Below are 15331 nucleotides of genomic sequence, written 5' to 3'. Positions count from 1 at the left end.
CTTTTGGTTTCACAATTCTGACTGGGTCTTGTGCAAACCTCTGGCTTGTCTCACCCTGCCCCCTCCACACTGCTGCTCCAGGGCTATCTAGCCATTATCCTAAGTGACTTCCTGTCACCCACAAACAGAAGTTCTTCAGCCAGTTTGTCAGGTTTCTCTCACTGGACCTGCCTTCCCCCTCCAGCCTCCTTGCCAATGCCCTCCTTGTAGCCTTTGCTTCAGTCAAACCATGCTGATGCCGGGGTGTGCTCTGTCTGTCTAGGACACTCTGTCTGTTCTCTCCTTTCTGGCCAACACCCTGTCGTTTGGAACGTCCCTTCATGGTCTCTCAGTGTACTTTACACGTCCTCTCAGCAGTCAGCACTGAGGACTGACTGAGTGAGCAACTGTCCCCAGCCAAGGGTGCTCTTGACATCACTTTCCTGAGTGTGGGTGTCTCAGGCTGGGCAAGGTCTAATAGGCATCTGGTTGAACAAAGGCAACAAATAGAAGAGGCTCCACTGAGAAGAAGGGATACATTTAATTTAACTAAGTTTGGTTTGAGTGACAGAGGCCTCTGTAGGCTCACACATTTCAATACTGGGTCCCCAGTAGGTGGGGCAGAATGGGAAAGGATAGGAGTGTGGCCTTGGTGTGTCACAGGGGCAGGCTTGGAGGTTTTAACAGATTTATGGCATCCACACTGTTTCTCTCTCTGCCTGAGGTTGTGAACGCAGATGTGAGCACTTAGCTGCACCTCTGCTCTGCCACGATGGGCTCTAACCCTCTGAAGCCATAACACAGCTACGTGCTTTCTTTTATCCATTGCTTTGTTCATAGTGTTTTATACAGCAATAGAAAAGCAACCAGGACATCATGCTTTAAACCTTTTCAAGACAGCTCTGACCTGTCCTCTAGCCTCTCAAGAGCCACTCATACAGTGGGGCAGCAGGGGGAGAGAATGTGTTTCTGCCTGACCTTCAACCTTCCAGCCATTGCATGTGTGCTGGACTTGGCCACTTTGTCATCTATACTCTCTACACTTAGATCAGTGGGGTTCTCAACCTGTGGGTTGTGGCCCCTGTTTGGGGGGTCGAATGACCCTTTCACAGAGGTCATAGATCAGATATCCCGAACATCAGATATTTACATTATTATTCATAATAGAAGAAAAATTACAGTTATGAATAGCAATGAAAATTATTTGGGGTGGTGGTGGTGGGGTCACCACAACCACTGTATTGGGTGTACGGGGAACTATATTTAAGGGTCTAAGCATTAGGAAGGTTGAGAGCCACTGACTTAGATAAACATTTCTCTGGGAAATACACACATGGCTGCATAAATATGGTAATTCTAAGCAATTTAAAGTATCTTTTCGTATGTTGAAACTGCCACATTACAAACTAATTTCCAAAGAATGTCCACTGCATTAGAATAACATATCATATATGATAGGTTATACATTTACATATATATGATAGCATATACAGGGTGTGTTTCTTGAACACTTGCTGTTTCTAGCACCCAGCACATTCTAGTTGCATTTCCTTGGATACTTTGCAAGCAGCGACCTCAGTTTCCCCCTAGCGCTTGAGTCGGAGTCTCGTGGGCTGAAATATCTGAGATGGCTCCTGTATTGTATGCATTCTGGTGTTTAGCAGGAAGCCTGCGAGCAGCCTGGCCCCAGTGAGAGCGCGTGGGAAGAGCAGCTTCTGCTGACACACTCTCCCTCGACTACTGGTTCTTCAGTACCCTTGTTTAAATGTCCCCTCCACTGTGTCTGTGTTTGTATGGGTGCCTGCCCTTGGGTCTCCCTGGGCACTAGTACTGAGGGATCAGGCTGGCAACTCTTCATTTTGGACTTGGCTAGGAAAGGGGCTGACACCCTGGCACCTAGCAGAGGAGCTCTCTGGGCGTTTGTTGACTGAATAAAGTAATAAGGCTGGATGATGGAAGGGACGACCCAAGGAAGATGAAAAGATCCTGTGTTCTCTCTCTAGGTCCATTTTTCTATTTTATATCTGTATGTATGTATGTATGTATGTATGTATGTATGTATGTATGTATGTGTATGTGTGTGAGCTCCTCCATGCTATAGGTGTGTACATGCAAGTCAAGGGATCACTTATGAGAGTGAGTTCTCTCCCTCTGCCTTGTAGGTTCCAGGGATAGAACTCAGATCCTCAGCCTTGGCAGCAAACACCTTTATCCTCTGAGCCATTTCACTGGCCCATAGTTTCACTTTTTCTTGTGTCATTGGCCAAAAACCATATTTGGAAAAAAAGGGGTATTTACATATTTTTTCTTCTCCTCTCCCCTTCCTTTCTCTTCCTTCTCTCTTGCGCTTTTTGAGATAGGGTCTTATACTGCAGCCCGTGCTGGCCTGGAACTTTGTGTAGTCCATTCCATTCATGGCAACTGCCTGAGTGTTGCTACAACAGGCATAAGCTACCCTGCCTGGCTTTATGAAGGATCCCCAGATGAAGTATGAGTAGGGCATCTAAAGCCAATGTCAAATGCCCCTGGAGGAGAAGGAAGACACAGGAAGAGGGAGAATGTTAGGAGGAGTCATAGACTGCAATTATGCAGCCAAGGATCTGAGCCACCAGACGCTGGAAAAGCAAGGAGAGACGACACCCAGAACTGTGGGAGAACACATTTCTGTTGTTCTCAGCGACCAAGCCTGTGTAATTTGATATGGCAGCCTTGGCAAGCAGGCACAATTTAGAAACAGAAATGTTTTCTGTGAAATTCCACTGGATCTTGGCATTGTGTGGCTTGAACTAGGTATGAGTTGGAATTTCCCAAGTGTTCACTTCTCGACAGACACCTGACCCCACGCTGAGGCTCCAGCCACGAGGAACTGCTCAAAATAAGAGACTGTGACGTCAAAGCAATTAATTTCTAAGGTCAGATGCAACTCATTTTCCTCTGACATTTAATATGCTTACCTTTTATTTTATGAAGGGGGAAGGACTAGGGAGATAGCTCAGTTGGTAAAGTGCTTTCTGTTCAACCACCAGGATCTGAGTTCCAGCCCCAATATCCTGATAAAAAAAAAAAAGCTGGGCATAGCAGTGCTTACCTCTAAACCCAGAGACAAGGGGATCCACAGGGCTCACTGGCTAGCCCGGGTAAATTTCAGGCTAGTGAGGGAGTCTCATCTTAAAAACCAAGGTGGATGGCTCCTGAGGAACAATACTCGAGATTGACTTCTGACTTCTGCACACACACTCATATATGCATGCATACCTGTGTACACAAATGTGTCCACACACACAAGCATGTGCACATACTTTGTTTGTTGAGAGAGGGTTTCTCTGTGTAGCCCTGGCTGTCCTGGAATTCACTCTGTAGACCAGGCTGGCATTGAACACAGAGATCCACTTGCCTCTGCCTCCAAGTGATGGGATTCCACCATGCCCAGCTACACATCATTTTTTTTTAAACAGTGCTAGGGACTGAACCCAAGTTCTTGTGAATACTTGACATCTATTCAGTCATTGAGCTATATATACACGCTCTCCCACTCAGTAAAAGATTTTAAGTCCATCTATTATATGCTGGGGTCTTCATATATTGGCCCACCTATCCCCCACAATGACACCAGTACTATTCAACACATGGCTAGACAGTGGGGAGCTGGCCTGCTCAGCGATCAAACTAGAAGGTAGCAGTCAGAATCCCCAACTGCCTGCTTCCTGTTTTGTCTGCCTCTCTGAACACTGTGTTCTTTCAGGTATAACAGTCCAGGTGGTGGAGAAATTCACACTCTATGAGGACAGGGGAATCAATATCCTGCAAAATGACTCAGTGCTACTTATAGAAGCAATGGCTAAAGCTGCTATTATGGTCAAGAAGTCTTCAGGGAAGGGAGAGCATTTGAGCTGTACCTTCATATTCATATCTCCATTCGCTGCTAGCAGCGGAGATCCGGAGATGAATCAGACAAGGTCCTTTGCTTGAGGAATTCACGTGTGAGTGTTTGAATTCGGGGAGGCAAAGTGGCTGCTGTATGTGTTAAATGCCTATTAAAAGACAATGTGGAGGCTGGTGTGGTGGCACACTCCTGTAATCCCAGCACCTGGGGAGCCAAGGCGGACTGAGCTACTACATGGTGGGTAGCAGGTCAGCCATGTCTCATCCCCCCGCCCCACCCCGCCCGGCCGCCCCACTGCCCCACAAAGCAAGTAAACAAACAATGACAACACAATAGAATAAGCAGGTCTGTGGTAAAGGCAAGTTTCCTAATTCAGAGTCCCAGAGAAGTCTTTTGGAAGAAAGAACTCCTGCCGTAGCTGAAATATGATGGCTAAGCAAGCGTTAGTCACAAAGCAGTAAAGGCTTTCTAGGCAGAGCATAAGCAATCCACCCGCAGAGGTGAGATAGTCTCTTGGCTGGCTGGCACAGTTTGTTGGCTAAGCTTACTAGTTATAGAAGCTAGAAGGGGTGTGGACTTGCAGGTCTGTGTGGGTCTCTGAAGAGCTGGTGGACTGTCCGATGGACCTCTGGTCTCAGAGATCGCTGCTCAGTGGCGGTTTCCCCTCTCAGTCTTAAAGCACGGCTTTTTTGGACGAGGATGAGAACACTTCGGGAAGACAGACCATCCATCTCGACTCAGCTGGTGCCAAGGCGGTCTCCGCCCTTCAATGGAGGCTCTGTTACCATAGCAACTAGGTTAGGGCGGAAGTGGCTTAGAAGACTGACTCTCACTAATCAGGTGACTTGCCAGACTTCTGCACGTGACACGAGCTCCCAGGCGCGCGCTCTACCTAATCAAGACGCCGTCCCTGTTTCACCGACAACTGACAGCGCTCTAGAGCAATAGCCCACGAGGCTCCCCTAAGAGACCCCACCCCTCAATAGTGAAAGGGCCAATTAGGCTGAGCCAAAGAGAAGTTACGCCTCAAGTTTCGCCCGGTTTTGACAGACGCAATTGAGGCCATCCTAGAGTCCCTCCGCCCCTAGCCTTTGCGGCCGACGACGGACGGGCCCGCTGCCCAATAGTACGTCCCTTGGCCGCTGCCGGATCCCGCCCTCTCAGGGACGGAACCAATGAGGACGCCAGCTCTGGGCCGGGTGGAGGGGTTGCACTGCGGTAATATGGCTCTTCCTTAGCTAGCGGCGGTGGCCAGAGCGGGTGCGGAGCTGCCGGGGCTCCCGGGTGCCTCGTTTCTAGGCTGTAGGGGCTCGGCGAATCACAGCTCGGGAGGCGGCGGCCGATGCGTGAGGACTGCCCACCCGGCCGCTCGGCGGCCCAGGGGTCCAGATGAGCTCCTGCGCCTCGCTCGGGGGCCCGGTGCCCCTGCCACCCCCGGGCCCGTCCGCCGCGCTGACACCGGGTGCCCCCACGCGGGCCCTGCATGTGGAGCTGCCGTCTCAGCAGGTGAGCGGGCCGCGAGCCGGGGGGCGGAGATGGCGGGGCTCGCGGGGCTGAAGAGGGCTGACAGGGAGAGGACCCCCCCCACCCCGGCCGTTCCCGCGCTCAGACCCCCGCATCCCTTCAGGAAGGCGCCGGGGAACCCTGCGCCTCGCCGTCCGCCGCCGCGCTTTCCCTTTCGCTCCCGCGCCGAGGAGTCGGTTTTCTGTACTTACTCCTATCGTTTTTGGGGTGCTTTCTTCTGCTCCTCCTGAGGAAGGTATTTGGGACGTCAGGGTTTCCTTTCAAATCTTAGATCCTCATGGCACACTGGAAGGAGAATTTGAAGTATATATTTCTATTTTGGATCTCACGTGTGTGTGTGTGTGTGTGTGTGTGTGTGTGTGTGTGTGTGTGTGTGTGTATGAGGACAAGAGAACACTGACTTTGGGGATCTGACAAAATTCTTGGCAACACCCGCCTATCAGTACATCTTCCACTGCCCTCCCTCAGTCCCTCAGGGGAGACTCTGCAGGAACCTTAGCTTTGAAGAGGACTTGGAGAAACTGTCAGTCATGGAGAGGTTACCAATCTGGGTCTGTGCAAAGTGATCATTGAATCGTCATAACTCCATGAGATAACTGTTTTTATTGTCCCACTTTTTCAGTTCTAGGAACAAGCTTGCCTATTGCTATTGCTTCTCTATTAGTATTTCTGGTGGGGCTGGATTTCCAAATACAGAGTCCGGCTCCAGCTTGTGCATCAGCAGCAATAGTTTGCTTTAGACTTGAGCAGCTGCTCCTCCACGGTCCGCAGGACAGAGCAACCTCCCTCAGACCCTTCCTGTAACTTTCCATCTTTGCCAGAGACAGGAAGGAGCCACACCGGAGCGCAGAGGCTGTGGGAGAGAGGGCCAGGCTCGGAGTGGATAGGAATGTAAAGGAAAGAGCGATGTTGTCTCCTCATCCCCACCCCCCAACCCGGTGCCCTATGAGTAGGGAAGCAGCATTAACTGGGGAAGCAAGACTCTGTGACAGGAGAATATTTAAAAGATCAGAAGGCATGTGCCCTGGTTTTGTAGTGCCATAGGAGAAGGAGTTTATGGAGAATATTAGGAGCTGGAAGGGCGTGAGGCTTGTATTGAATTTCGAGGTCGCAGGAGAGGATGAGAGGGTGGAGGATGAGAGGGTGGCTGGGAGAGCAGTTGTGGATTGGGCATTAATGTGAATTTTTGTATGTGTGGGAGGTGGAGTGTGAGGGCCTGCTGGGAGAAGCAGTAGTGAGCACTGTTAGAAGCAGCCAGGAGAAATCAGGAATCTAGATGGGCATAGTTTAGGGGAGCTTTGAAAACAAGTCGGGTTGGAGAAGAGGATGCATCATTTCCTGACTAGAGCCTGTTCTAGTAATAACGGTTCAGTTTAAAACTAGGAGAAATAATTCAGGCGCACTGCCCGTGAACTCAATTCAACTCCATTTGTCAGTGTTTGTGGAGTTTCTGGATTGGTGTATAGTGTCCTAAGTGTGCAGCTGGATGTTGTGTGAGAACTTGGCATGCTATTTACAGTTTTTTTCTGGGAGCGTCATCCTTGAACTGTGAGGCAGCCTATGTAACAAAACACATTCCTTCTGTAGTTGATATTAATTCTTCTCTCTAGACCAAAATGCACAAGTTTGGGGAAACAAATATATTTTAAAATAAGCATTTTGTTGATTAACATTAATTTACACCATAATACAAGTCCAGTATTGGCCTTCTTCCCTATCTGCTTCTAGAAAAGATTTGGGTTTTCCCAAGAAGGCCCACAAAATTATGTATAAGATGTGTAGTTTGTCTTTTTAAAATTAAATATTATTATTATTATTTTTTTTTTTTCGGAGCTGGGGACCGAACCCAGGGCCTTGCGCTTGCTAGGCAAGAGCTCTACCACTGAGCTAAATCCCCAAAACCTATTATTATTATTATTATTATTATTATTATTATTATTATTTAATCATGGTTTCATTTTATAGCCCTTGATTATCTTGGAGCTCACTATGTAGACTAGGCTGGCCTTGAACTTATAAACTTGCCTATGCTTCCTAAGCTTCTAGGAGTTTTGCATAACTACACCTGGCTGGAACTACTGGCATGTGCCTCCATGCCCTGGTTAGTTTGCCTTATTTTAATTTACATACCTAACCCGGAACCTTTCTTTTCATGGTTGACTACTAGCTATGGTCTACCCACTCCTTCAGTGTGACCGGTACTTCAAATCTTTAGTCGCCTGTTTCTAGGTCTTCTCTGTTTAACTGTTGTTTAATCAAGAAGTCATCATATACTCTGAAGTTGTGCTGCTCGTTCATTATTGGTTGGTATTTGTCATTATTTAGTGAGTCAGTACAGGCTCATCCAAGAGGAGCATGCTGAACTCCCTTGGATTTAGGAATCTCAAGATAAAACATTTATCTAGTTATTTATTGTGGTAGAGACATTTACCATGTCATTAATATTAAGCTTAACTGAGAATTTCCTCCTCCAAAACCTCCTAACCCCATTCTCAGATACTTGGAATGCAGACATTTTTAGAAGTTTTTAGTGATTATGTTGTTCTCCTTCTTGGAGGTCACACGTTCCTTTAAGAATTTATCAAAAAGGGGCTGGAGAGAAGGATCAGCAGCTAAGAGCGCTGGCTGCTCTTCCAGAGGACTGGAGTTCAATTCTGAGTACCCACACAGCAGCTCACAGCTGACTGTAACCTCAGTTCTAGGGGACTGGCACCCTCACACAGACATACATTCAAGCAAAATACAAATGCACACACAAAAAAAAATTAAAAAAAAAAGAAAATAAAACATTAAAAAAAGGTTTTGTAATAGGAACTTTTAGAAAACTCACCTACAAGTACACAAGAACACTTAATCTCGCACGAGGCTTTGATTTCTTTGATGTTAAATTGAAGACCTCGTATTGCGTGTTCCTGACTTGGCTAATCCTTTTCATTTTAAAAAAATGACAAAGGTTAGCCATTAGACTTTCTCTTAGACTTCCAGATATATGTTCATCGTCTACCCTTTTCATCTGTCTGTGTATGTATGTGTGCTTGTGTGTATTGGCTGCACATGTGTGTGGAGGGCAGTGGACACCTTCTCTGTCATCCCCGAGACACTGCCTACCCCATTTTTTGGAGACAGGTCTTAGTGCACATTGCTCTGGAACTCCTGTCTGAGCTTCCTGAGTGCTAGGATTGCAGGTGTGTGCCATCCCGCCTGCCAAACACACATGCAGGCACACACACACACACACACACACACACACACACACACACACACACACGCTGTGACTCTCCCTGTTGAAGGGCTTATGGACTATTTCCAGCAAATCTCTGTTCCACTGCACTGGGTGGCTATGTGGAAGGATCTCTGTATACATGTGATGTTCTGTAGGATAAAGATAGAACAGTGAAAACACAAGATAGGCAGTGTGTTGGTGTGTTTATTTATTTATTTTGAGACAGGGTATTTCTACATAGTCCTGGCTGGCCTGGAACTGACTAAATAGGTTGGTCGCTAACTCTGCTTGTCTCTGCTGCTAGAATTAAAAGTGGGTACTACTACTCCCTGCGTGTGTGTGTGTTTATGTATTTAAAATCATAAGGGCCTTCCTATTTACAGTGGTACCATTATAACAGAGCCTACTTCTCTACATTTTTTGCCAGGTTTGGTCATTGTTTTCTAACCTGATTTTATTTGATTCAGAGGACATATGTGTGCAGTGCATACATACACACAGTGTATACACATGTCTGTATTTGTTATTTAAACGTGCATTTCTTTAGATTGTATATATATAAAATTTTCATATATACACATACATATATATACATATATATATATATTTATATTTATATTTCCCCCTACTACCCAAGATAGGGTTTCTCAATGTAGCCCTGGCTGTCCTGGAACTCACTCTGTACACCAAGCTGGCCTCAAACTCATAGAGATCCCCCTGCCTCCGTCTCCCAAGTGTTGGAATTAAAGGTGTGCATCACCACTGCCTGGCTAATATTTTAAAAGCTTCGCTCACTGCTGATTGGACAGTATATGAAGCACATGGTCTCAGCTTTCCTGCCCAACCTTAGAACGTTAGTGTCATCACATGTTTTATTGCTACTTTAATTTCTTCCGAGAAGCAATTTTTGTGTTTTTAAAATTCACTTTTCTAATTGTGCTCAATTTTTATAGTCTTGAAGAATCTTTTTTTCTTGTCTTTTTTTTTTTTTTTGTTGTTGTTGTTTGTTTTTGAGAGAAGTGGGTTTGGAGCTATTATTATTATTATTATTATTATTATTGTTGTTGTTGTTGTTGTTAAATTTATCTGTGTGTATGTGCTCCTGTTTCTGTGTTAGTTAGGGAGCATAGCACTAGGAGGTCATAGGACAGCCTCAGGTGTTGGCTTCTGCCTTATTTGAGAAGGAAAATCTTGTTTTTTCTGTGGCATATGCCAAGCTTGCTGGCCTGTAAGCTTCAAAGAGTCTCCTATGTCCATTTCTATAGGAGTTTCTGGATTACAGGCACATGAGTTCCCTAGCCTGGCTTTAAGTGACTTCTAGGGATCTGAACTTAATTCCTCTCAACATTCAGGGCAATGCTTGCCCACTGAGCCATCTCTCCTGGTTACTATCATCATCATCATCATCATCATCACCACCATCATCATCATATCATCATCACCACCACCACCATCATTATCATCATCATCATCACCACCACCACCACCACCACCACCACCACCATCATCATCATCATCATCATCATCATCATTATTATCATGGGATTGAACGGAGGACCTAGCACAAGCTAGGGAAGTCCTCTCTCTTCTTCTACTGAGTTACAGCTTCAACCTTTTACCACTCTTTTAGACAAGGTCTCATTGTATAGCCCTGGTTGCCTGGAACTCACAGAGACCTACCTGTTTCTGTTTCCCCAGTGCTGGCATTACAGGTGTGTACCACACACCTGGTCGTTTGGTTTTGTTGTTGTTTGTTTTGAAACAAGGTGTCACTAAATTGCTCATGCTGGCCTTGAACTTAAAAAAATGTATATTATAGATTTATTTATTTTTTTTATCCACATGAGTATGTTTCCTGAATGTATAGACATGCATCAAATGTGCGTCTGGTGTTTGCAGAGTATAGAGGGGGGTGTCAGCTGCCCTGGAACTGGAATTACAGTTGATTGTGAGCTGCCAGGTGGTGGTAGGAATTGCACCCGAGGCTTCTGTAAGAAGTAAATTCTCTTAACAGAGCCATCTATCTATTTTTATTATTAAAATTGTGTCCATTTTAATAATTTTCTTTAAGTGTGGAATTCAGTGCCATCAAGAACATCTTGGAAATGCTTGGAACTTTTTCACCAGCCTGAGAAGAACCCGCACACATAATAAACAGCTCTCCATCTCCCTCCCACCAGCCCTTGCTTGGCAAAACTCTCTTGTACCTTCTGTCTCCATGAATTTGACCACCAGGGTTCTTCGGGCTCCTGGATTCTTACAGTGTTTGTGCTTTTGTGCCACCTTGATCTCCCTCAGCTTAATGTTTTCAAAGTTCATTGTCTTCGTGGGAGCTTGTGTCAGGGCCGGCCCCTCCTGTGGGAGTTACCCACTGTGTGCCAGTCCCAAGTTTGAAATGCTCAACTATCGAGGTAACGACCCTTGCTTTTCACCCTTTTCCCATGTGGCTTTTAGTTGGCCCACCTCCTTTTAGCGGTGACAGTTGCTTACATTTCTTTTGTTTGTTTGTCTTGATGCTGTTCAGATGATTTTATGATGCTCCTGTCCTGGAACTAGTATGGATTGTTTTTCGTAGCTATGCTAGAGTTGAGGGCTTTTAAGAGCAAGACTTACGGGTGAAGTACCGTTTTTTGTCATAGCAGATGTGTATATACTGTTACACTAGTTGTCTCCATGGATTTGAACTTTGGTCCTCACCAGCTGAGGTGTCTTCCCCCACAACCCACCCCCAACACTGCACTTCTGATACCAAGTGTTTTCCCCAGAACCATGTAGTCCTCCAGTGGGTACCGGTATCATGAGCTATAATTAAACTTGAAATTAGCTACCTGGAGTTAGTATCTAGTCCACAGGTTAAAGGCCCAGCCCTGCCCCCTTGCTCTTCAGATGCCAATCTCAAACCCAGGCCTTCCAGAACTTCTGGCCAATTGGCTGTAAATGGAGGGAATTTACAACCCCCTAGGTTTTGATCATCTGCTAGAGTGGCTCACAAGGCCAGGAGAACTTTTCAGTTCATTTGTTTATTGTAAAGGAGATGGGGGGCAGCCAGACGGAAGAGACTGATTAGGAAATGGGGTGAATGGAAGCTTCCGTGTCCTCAGGGTGCCTACCCTCAGGTTTCCTGAGATGGTTGTGTAGACATCATCAGTGATTTGTTCATTACCAGCTTGTCTCTCTAGGTGAGTGGGGTTGATAGTTCCAGTCATCCAGGAGCCTGCCAAAAGGGACTAGACAGACCAGAAGGTGCTCCCTGGAAATGATCTAGGTCAGGAACCATGGTCAAACACCTAAAACAGAAAAGAAGATTTCCCTTCCAACTCCTGCAGGGGAAATTAGAAGGTAAAACGTTGTACCAGGAACTGAAGACCAAGATGAGCATTTCCTGCACATCACCACAGGTAGTGAGCAGGTAGTGCTTACCACAGCATCACCACACAGCAGGCCGTGCTCAGCAGGGCGCCCTGCTGAAGGTCTGCCTGGGTCACCCCACTCCTCTCCACTGTGTTCCTTGGCACCCATCCTCTGTGTCCCTCTGTGAAGGCCACACTTAAGGGATTTTTGCTTCCTCTCCCTTTGAGGACAGGTATCTATACAGTTTGCAGTGCTTCACTGGACATTCCTATCCTTTTACAGACGAAGAACCTAGGGTTTCAGTAACTTTCTCAAAAGTCACAGGGAGCTTCCACTTAGGGACTGTTGTTTTTGGCCACCAATTGCCATTTACTGTATCCACCCACTCCAACAGCATCTGCCCTAGCAGTGTGTTGCTTATGAAGTGTAACTCAGTATTTAGTCACTATTTAGTATTAGTAGTGAGTTCCCTTAAAGAATTTACTAGCTTACAGAGAGGTGATTGGATAGTGTCTTAGTTAGGGTTGTACTGCTGTGAACAGACACCCTGACCAGTGCAAGTCTTTAAGGACAACATTTAATTGGGACTGGCTTACAGGTTCAGAGGCTCAGTCTATTATCATCAAAGTGGGAACATGACAGCATCTGGGCCGGCATGGTGCAAGAGGAGCTGAGTTCTACATCTTCATCTGAAGGCTGCTAATGGAAGACTGGCTTCCAGGCAGTTAGGGTGAGGGTCTTAAGCCCACACCCACAGTGACAAACCTGCTCCAACAAGGCCACACGTCCTAATAGTGCCACTCTCTGACCCAAGCATATACAAATCGTGACAGATGGGATTGAAACACTGTAACAAAATGACAGAAGCAGATAGAATGTTTAATGAATTTGCCAGTGGTGTGTGTTCATTTCCACTAACATGCTTGTGATCATCATATATATAATTTTTTTTTTTTTTGAGATAGCTTCTCACTATAAAGCCTAGGCTGGCCTTGGACTTACAGAGATCCACCTGCCTCTGCTTCCCAATTGCTGGGATTAGAGGTGCGCACCACCATGTCTGGCCATACATACTTGCTTCTTAAAGCCAATTTATTTCTTCTTTTTTAGTGTTGTGTTGGCAAGGCCAGGGCAGGCGTAGAGGACACCCGGGTCGTACTGGGCACAGCTGCCTTCCCAGCACAGTGCTCTGCCCTGTGTGTTATTCCATCCCTAAATATTTATCAAACCTCTTTGACTCAAGGGGAAGAAATGCAGCCTATAGTTGTGTATCCTAAAATAAAGGCGTTGGAACTTCTGAGCAGGGTGGCTCTTGTAACAAAACCATGAGGAATGCCACCAGGAACTTACGTGCTTTCCGTGTTGTAATTTCTTTGTTCTTCTTGTGAAAATGTTTAGTTTTGCTTTAAAAGGAAAAGCCATGTTCTTTTTTCTTTCTTTTTTTTTTTTCTTTTTCTTTTTTTCGGAGCTGGGGACCGAACCCAGGGTCTTGCGCTCCCTAGGCAAGCGCTCTACCGCTGAGCTAAATCCCCAACCCCGAAAAGCCATGTTCTTATTTTGTGTTTACTTAAAGATTTCTTGACAGAATCACGTTCTTAGTTCTGGGGTAGAAAATCCAGAAGTGAAACTGACTGGAAATAGGGCAGAATTGAAAGTTGAGTCTGCTGTGTGGGGGGAAGACAAAATTTACACCTCACAGTTTCCGGATGTGTATTTTACTTTTACTTATTTGTGTTTAGGGCAGCTCCGGAAGTCCTGGAACTCACTCTGTAGACCAGGCTGGCCTTGAACACTTAGAGACTCATGTGCCTCTGCCTCCCAAGTGCTGAGAGTAAAGAAGGCATCTGCCAACCAGCACAGTGGGCCACACACTAATTATATACACATTCTAATACACTGTGCAATTCTACCTGCAAGCCAAGGCAGACAAGAAGTCATGGTCATTTTTAGTGTACTGGGATATGATGAATTATAAAATTGGGAGTTTAGAAAAATTAAAGACCAATCTGTTTTAAAAATAAGGTTGAAATATTTGCATTTGTATACTTCAGGTTTAATGGCATTGGAACTTTCTTATGTTGCAGAGTTATTTATTTTTATTTATTTTATTTCTTTAAAGTTTAGATTTATTTCCTTGTCTATTTCTTTGCTTGTTTATGTATATGAGTGTTCTACTTGCATGTATGCCTGCATGATGGAAGAGGGCATCAGATCCCAGTATTGATGGTTGTGAGCCACCATGTGGTTGCTGGGAATTGAACTCAGGACCTCAGGAAGAGCAGTCAGTGCTCTTAACCATTAAGCTATCTCTCCAGCGCCCTTATTTATTTATTTTTTATTCTATGTGAAATGACAGTGGAACATATGAAAAAGGAAAACCTTTCTTTCTAATTTATTTTTATTATTTTATCTGTTGGTGTTTTGTGTGCATGTATGGCTATGCACCACACACATGCAGTGCCCTGGAGGCTAGAAGATAATTGGATCCCCTGGAACTGGAGTCTTGTATGGTTGTTACCATATGGGTGCTGGGAATCCAACCTGGGTCTTCTGCATGAACACGTGCTCTTAAGTACAGTACCCTCTCTCCAGTTCCCTCCCCACTAGTTAACTAGTTAACTAGTTAACTAGTTTGTAGTTAATATTGATGTCCGTCTTATTTTAAGGTGGAAATTCAAGTTTTAGAATAGTGGAATTTTACAGACATAAAAACTGTGATGTTCTCAGAGGTGATACTATTTGCCAGGCCATGAATGTGCTCTAAAGACCTCAGGGACTTTGTTTAACAGAGCTCTAGGGAGTGTCTGGCTCTCCAGCACACCCAGTCTTCTCAGCTGGTCTGTGCACACAGAGAGCCTGGTTCTATAACTGCTCTCTGGGCTTTGACATGTTGTCCGCCCCAGCTTTGCTTGACTTTAGGCTGGAACTAAAGTGGGGCTGTGGCATTGTTTTAAACTTCCCTTCAAGGGCAGGGCTGAACTCTCAGACGGTGGGGCTGCTCTTCCTGTTCTGTTTCTGGTGCTTTATCAAGCCTGTCCACTTTTGAATATTTTGAATATTCTTAGGAACAACAAATTCTCTACCTCCTTAAATTTCAGAAACAGCAAACGTCTGGTGACTGCGGTTTTTCTCCATGCCAGCAGTTTGATTCTGTGTAATATTTAGCACTGATTACTGTAGAAGCAAGTTATGATGTTTTTAGACATTTTGTGAAAATGAAAGCTAGCGAAGTGTGTTTGTTGAGGCTAAGCTAAGTAACCCTGTAGTTGAGCATTAGAACCCAGCACTGGAAATAGGTAGCGTTTCTTCATGTTCTGGTGGTTAGAATATCCTAAAAGAGTGGCCAGACCTTCTACAGTAACACCAGGAAG

At 45.5% G+C, this 15331-nt stretch overlaps 1 protein-coding gene and 1 long non-coding RNA gene across 9 annotated transcripts in view; one reads left to right on the top strand and one right to left on the bottom strand.

Moving 5' to 3' along the window:
* Nucleotides 1–5759, bottom strand: part of LOC120099889 (uncharacterized) — a 29402-nt gene extending 23643 nt beyond the window's left edge. For 2 of the 5 annotated variants that reach the window (XR_015652064.1, XR_015652071.1), the window contains exon 1: nucleotides 4411–4653. This is a non-coding gene — a long non-coding RNA (uncharacterized LOC120099889). Of the gene's footprint in view, nucleotides 1–3875; nucleotides 4011–4410; nucleotides 4654–5577 lie in introns of those variants that run through there. The other 3 variants (XR_015652070.1, XR_015652066.1, XR_015652067.1) reach the window with 3 other exon arrangements.
* The window catches only part of Uvrag (UV radiation resistance associated), a 256155-nt gene continuing 245883 nt past the window's right edge, over nucleotides 5060–15331 (top strand). For 2 of the 4 annotated variants that reach the window (XR_015624349.1, XM_087558677.1), the window contains exon 1: nucleotides 5060–5368. Coding sequence is in view for 3 of the 4 variants with exons in the window: in XM_087558677.1 (XP_087414803.1) it covers nucleotides 5252–5368 (117 nt within the window). In the remaining variant the exon portion in view is untranslated. 4 annotated transcript variants of the gene reach the window in all.

Source organism: Rattus norvegicus, chromosome 1 (assembly GCF_021556685.1).
Source record: "Rattus norvegicus strain SHRSP/BbbUtx chromosome 1, alternate assembly SHRSP_T2T, whole genome shotgun sequence".
Taxonomy (NCBI): Eukaryota; Metazoa; Chordata; class Mammalia; order Rodentia; family Muridae; genus Rattus; species Rattus norvegicus.
Note: the sequence above shows the minus strand (reverse complement) of the source record. Positions and strands in the feature narration are given on the sequence as shown.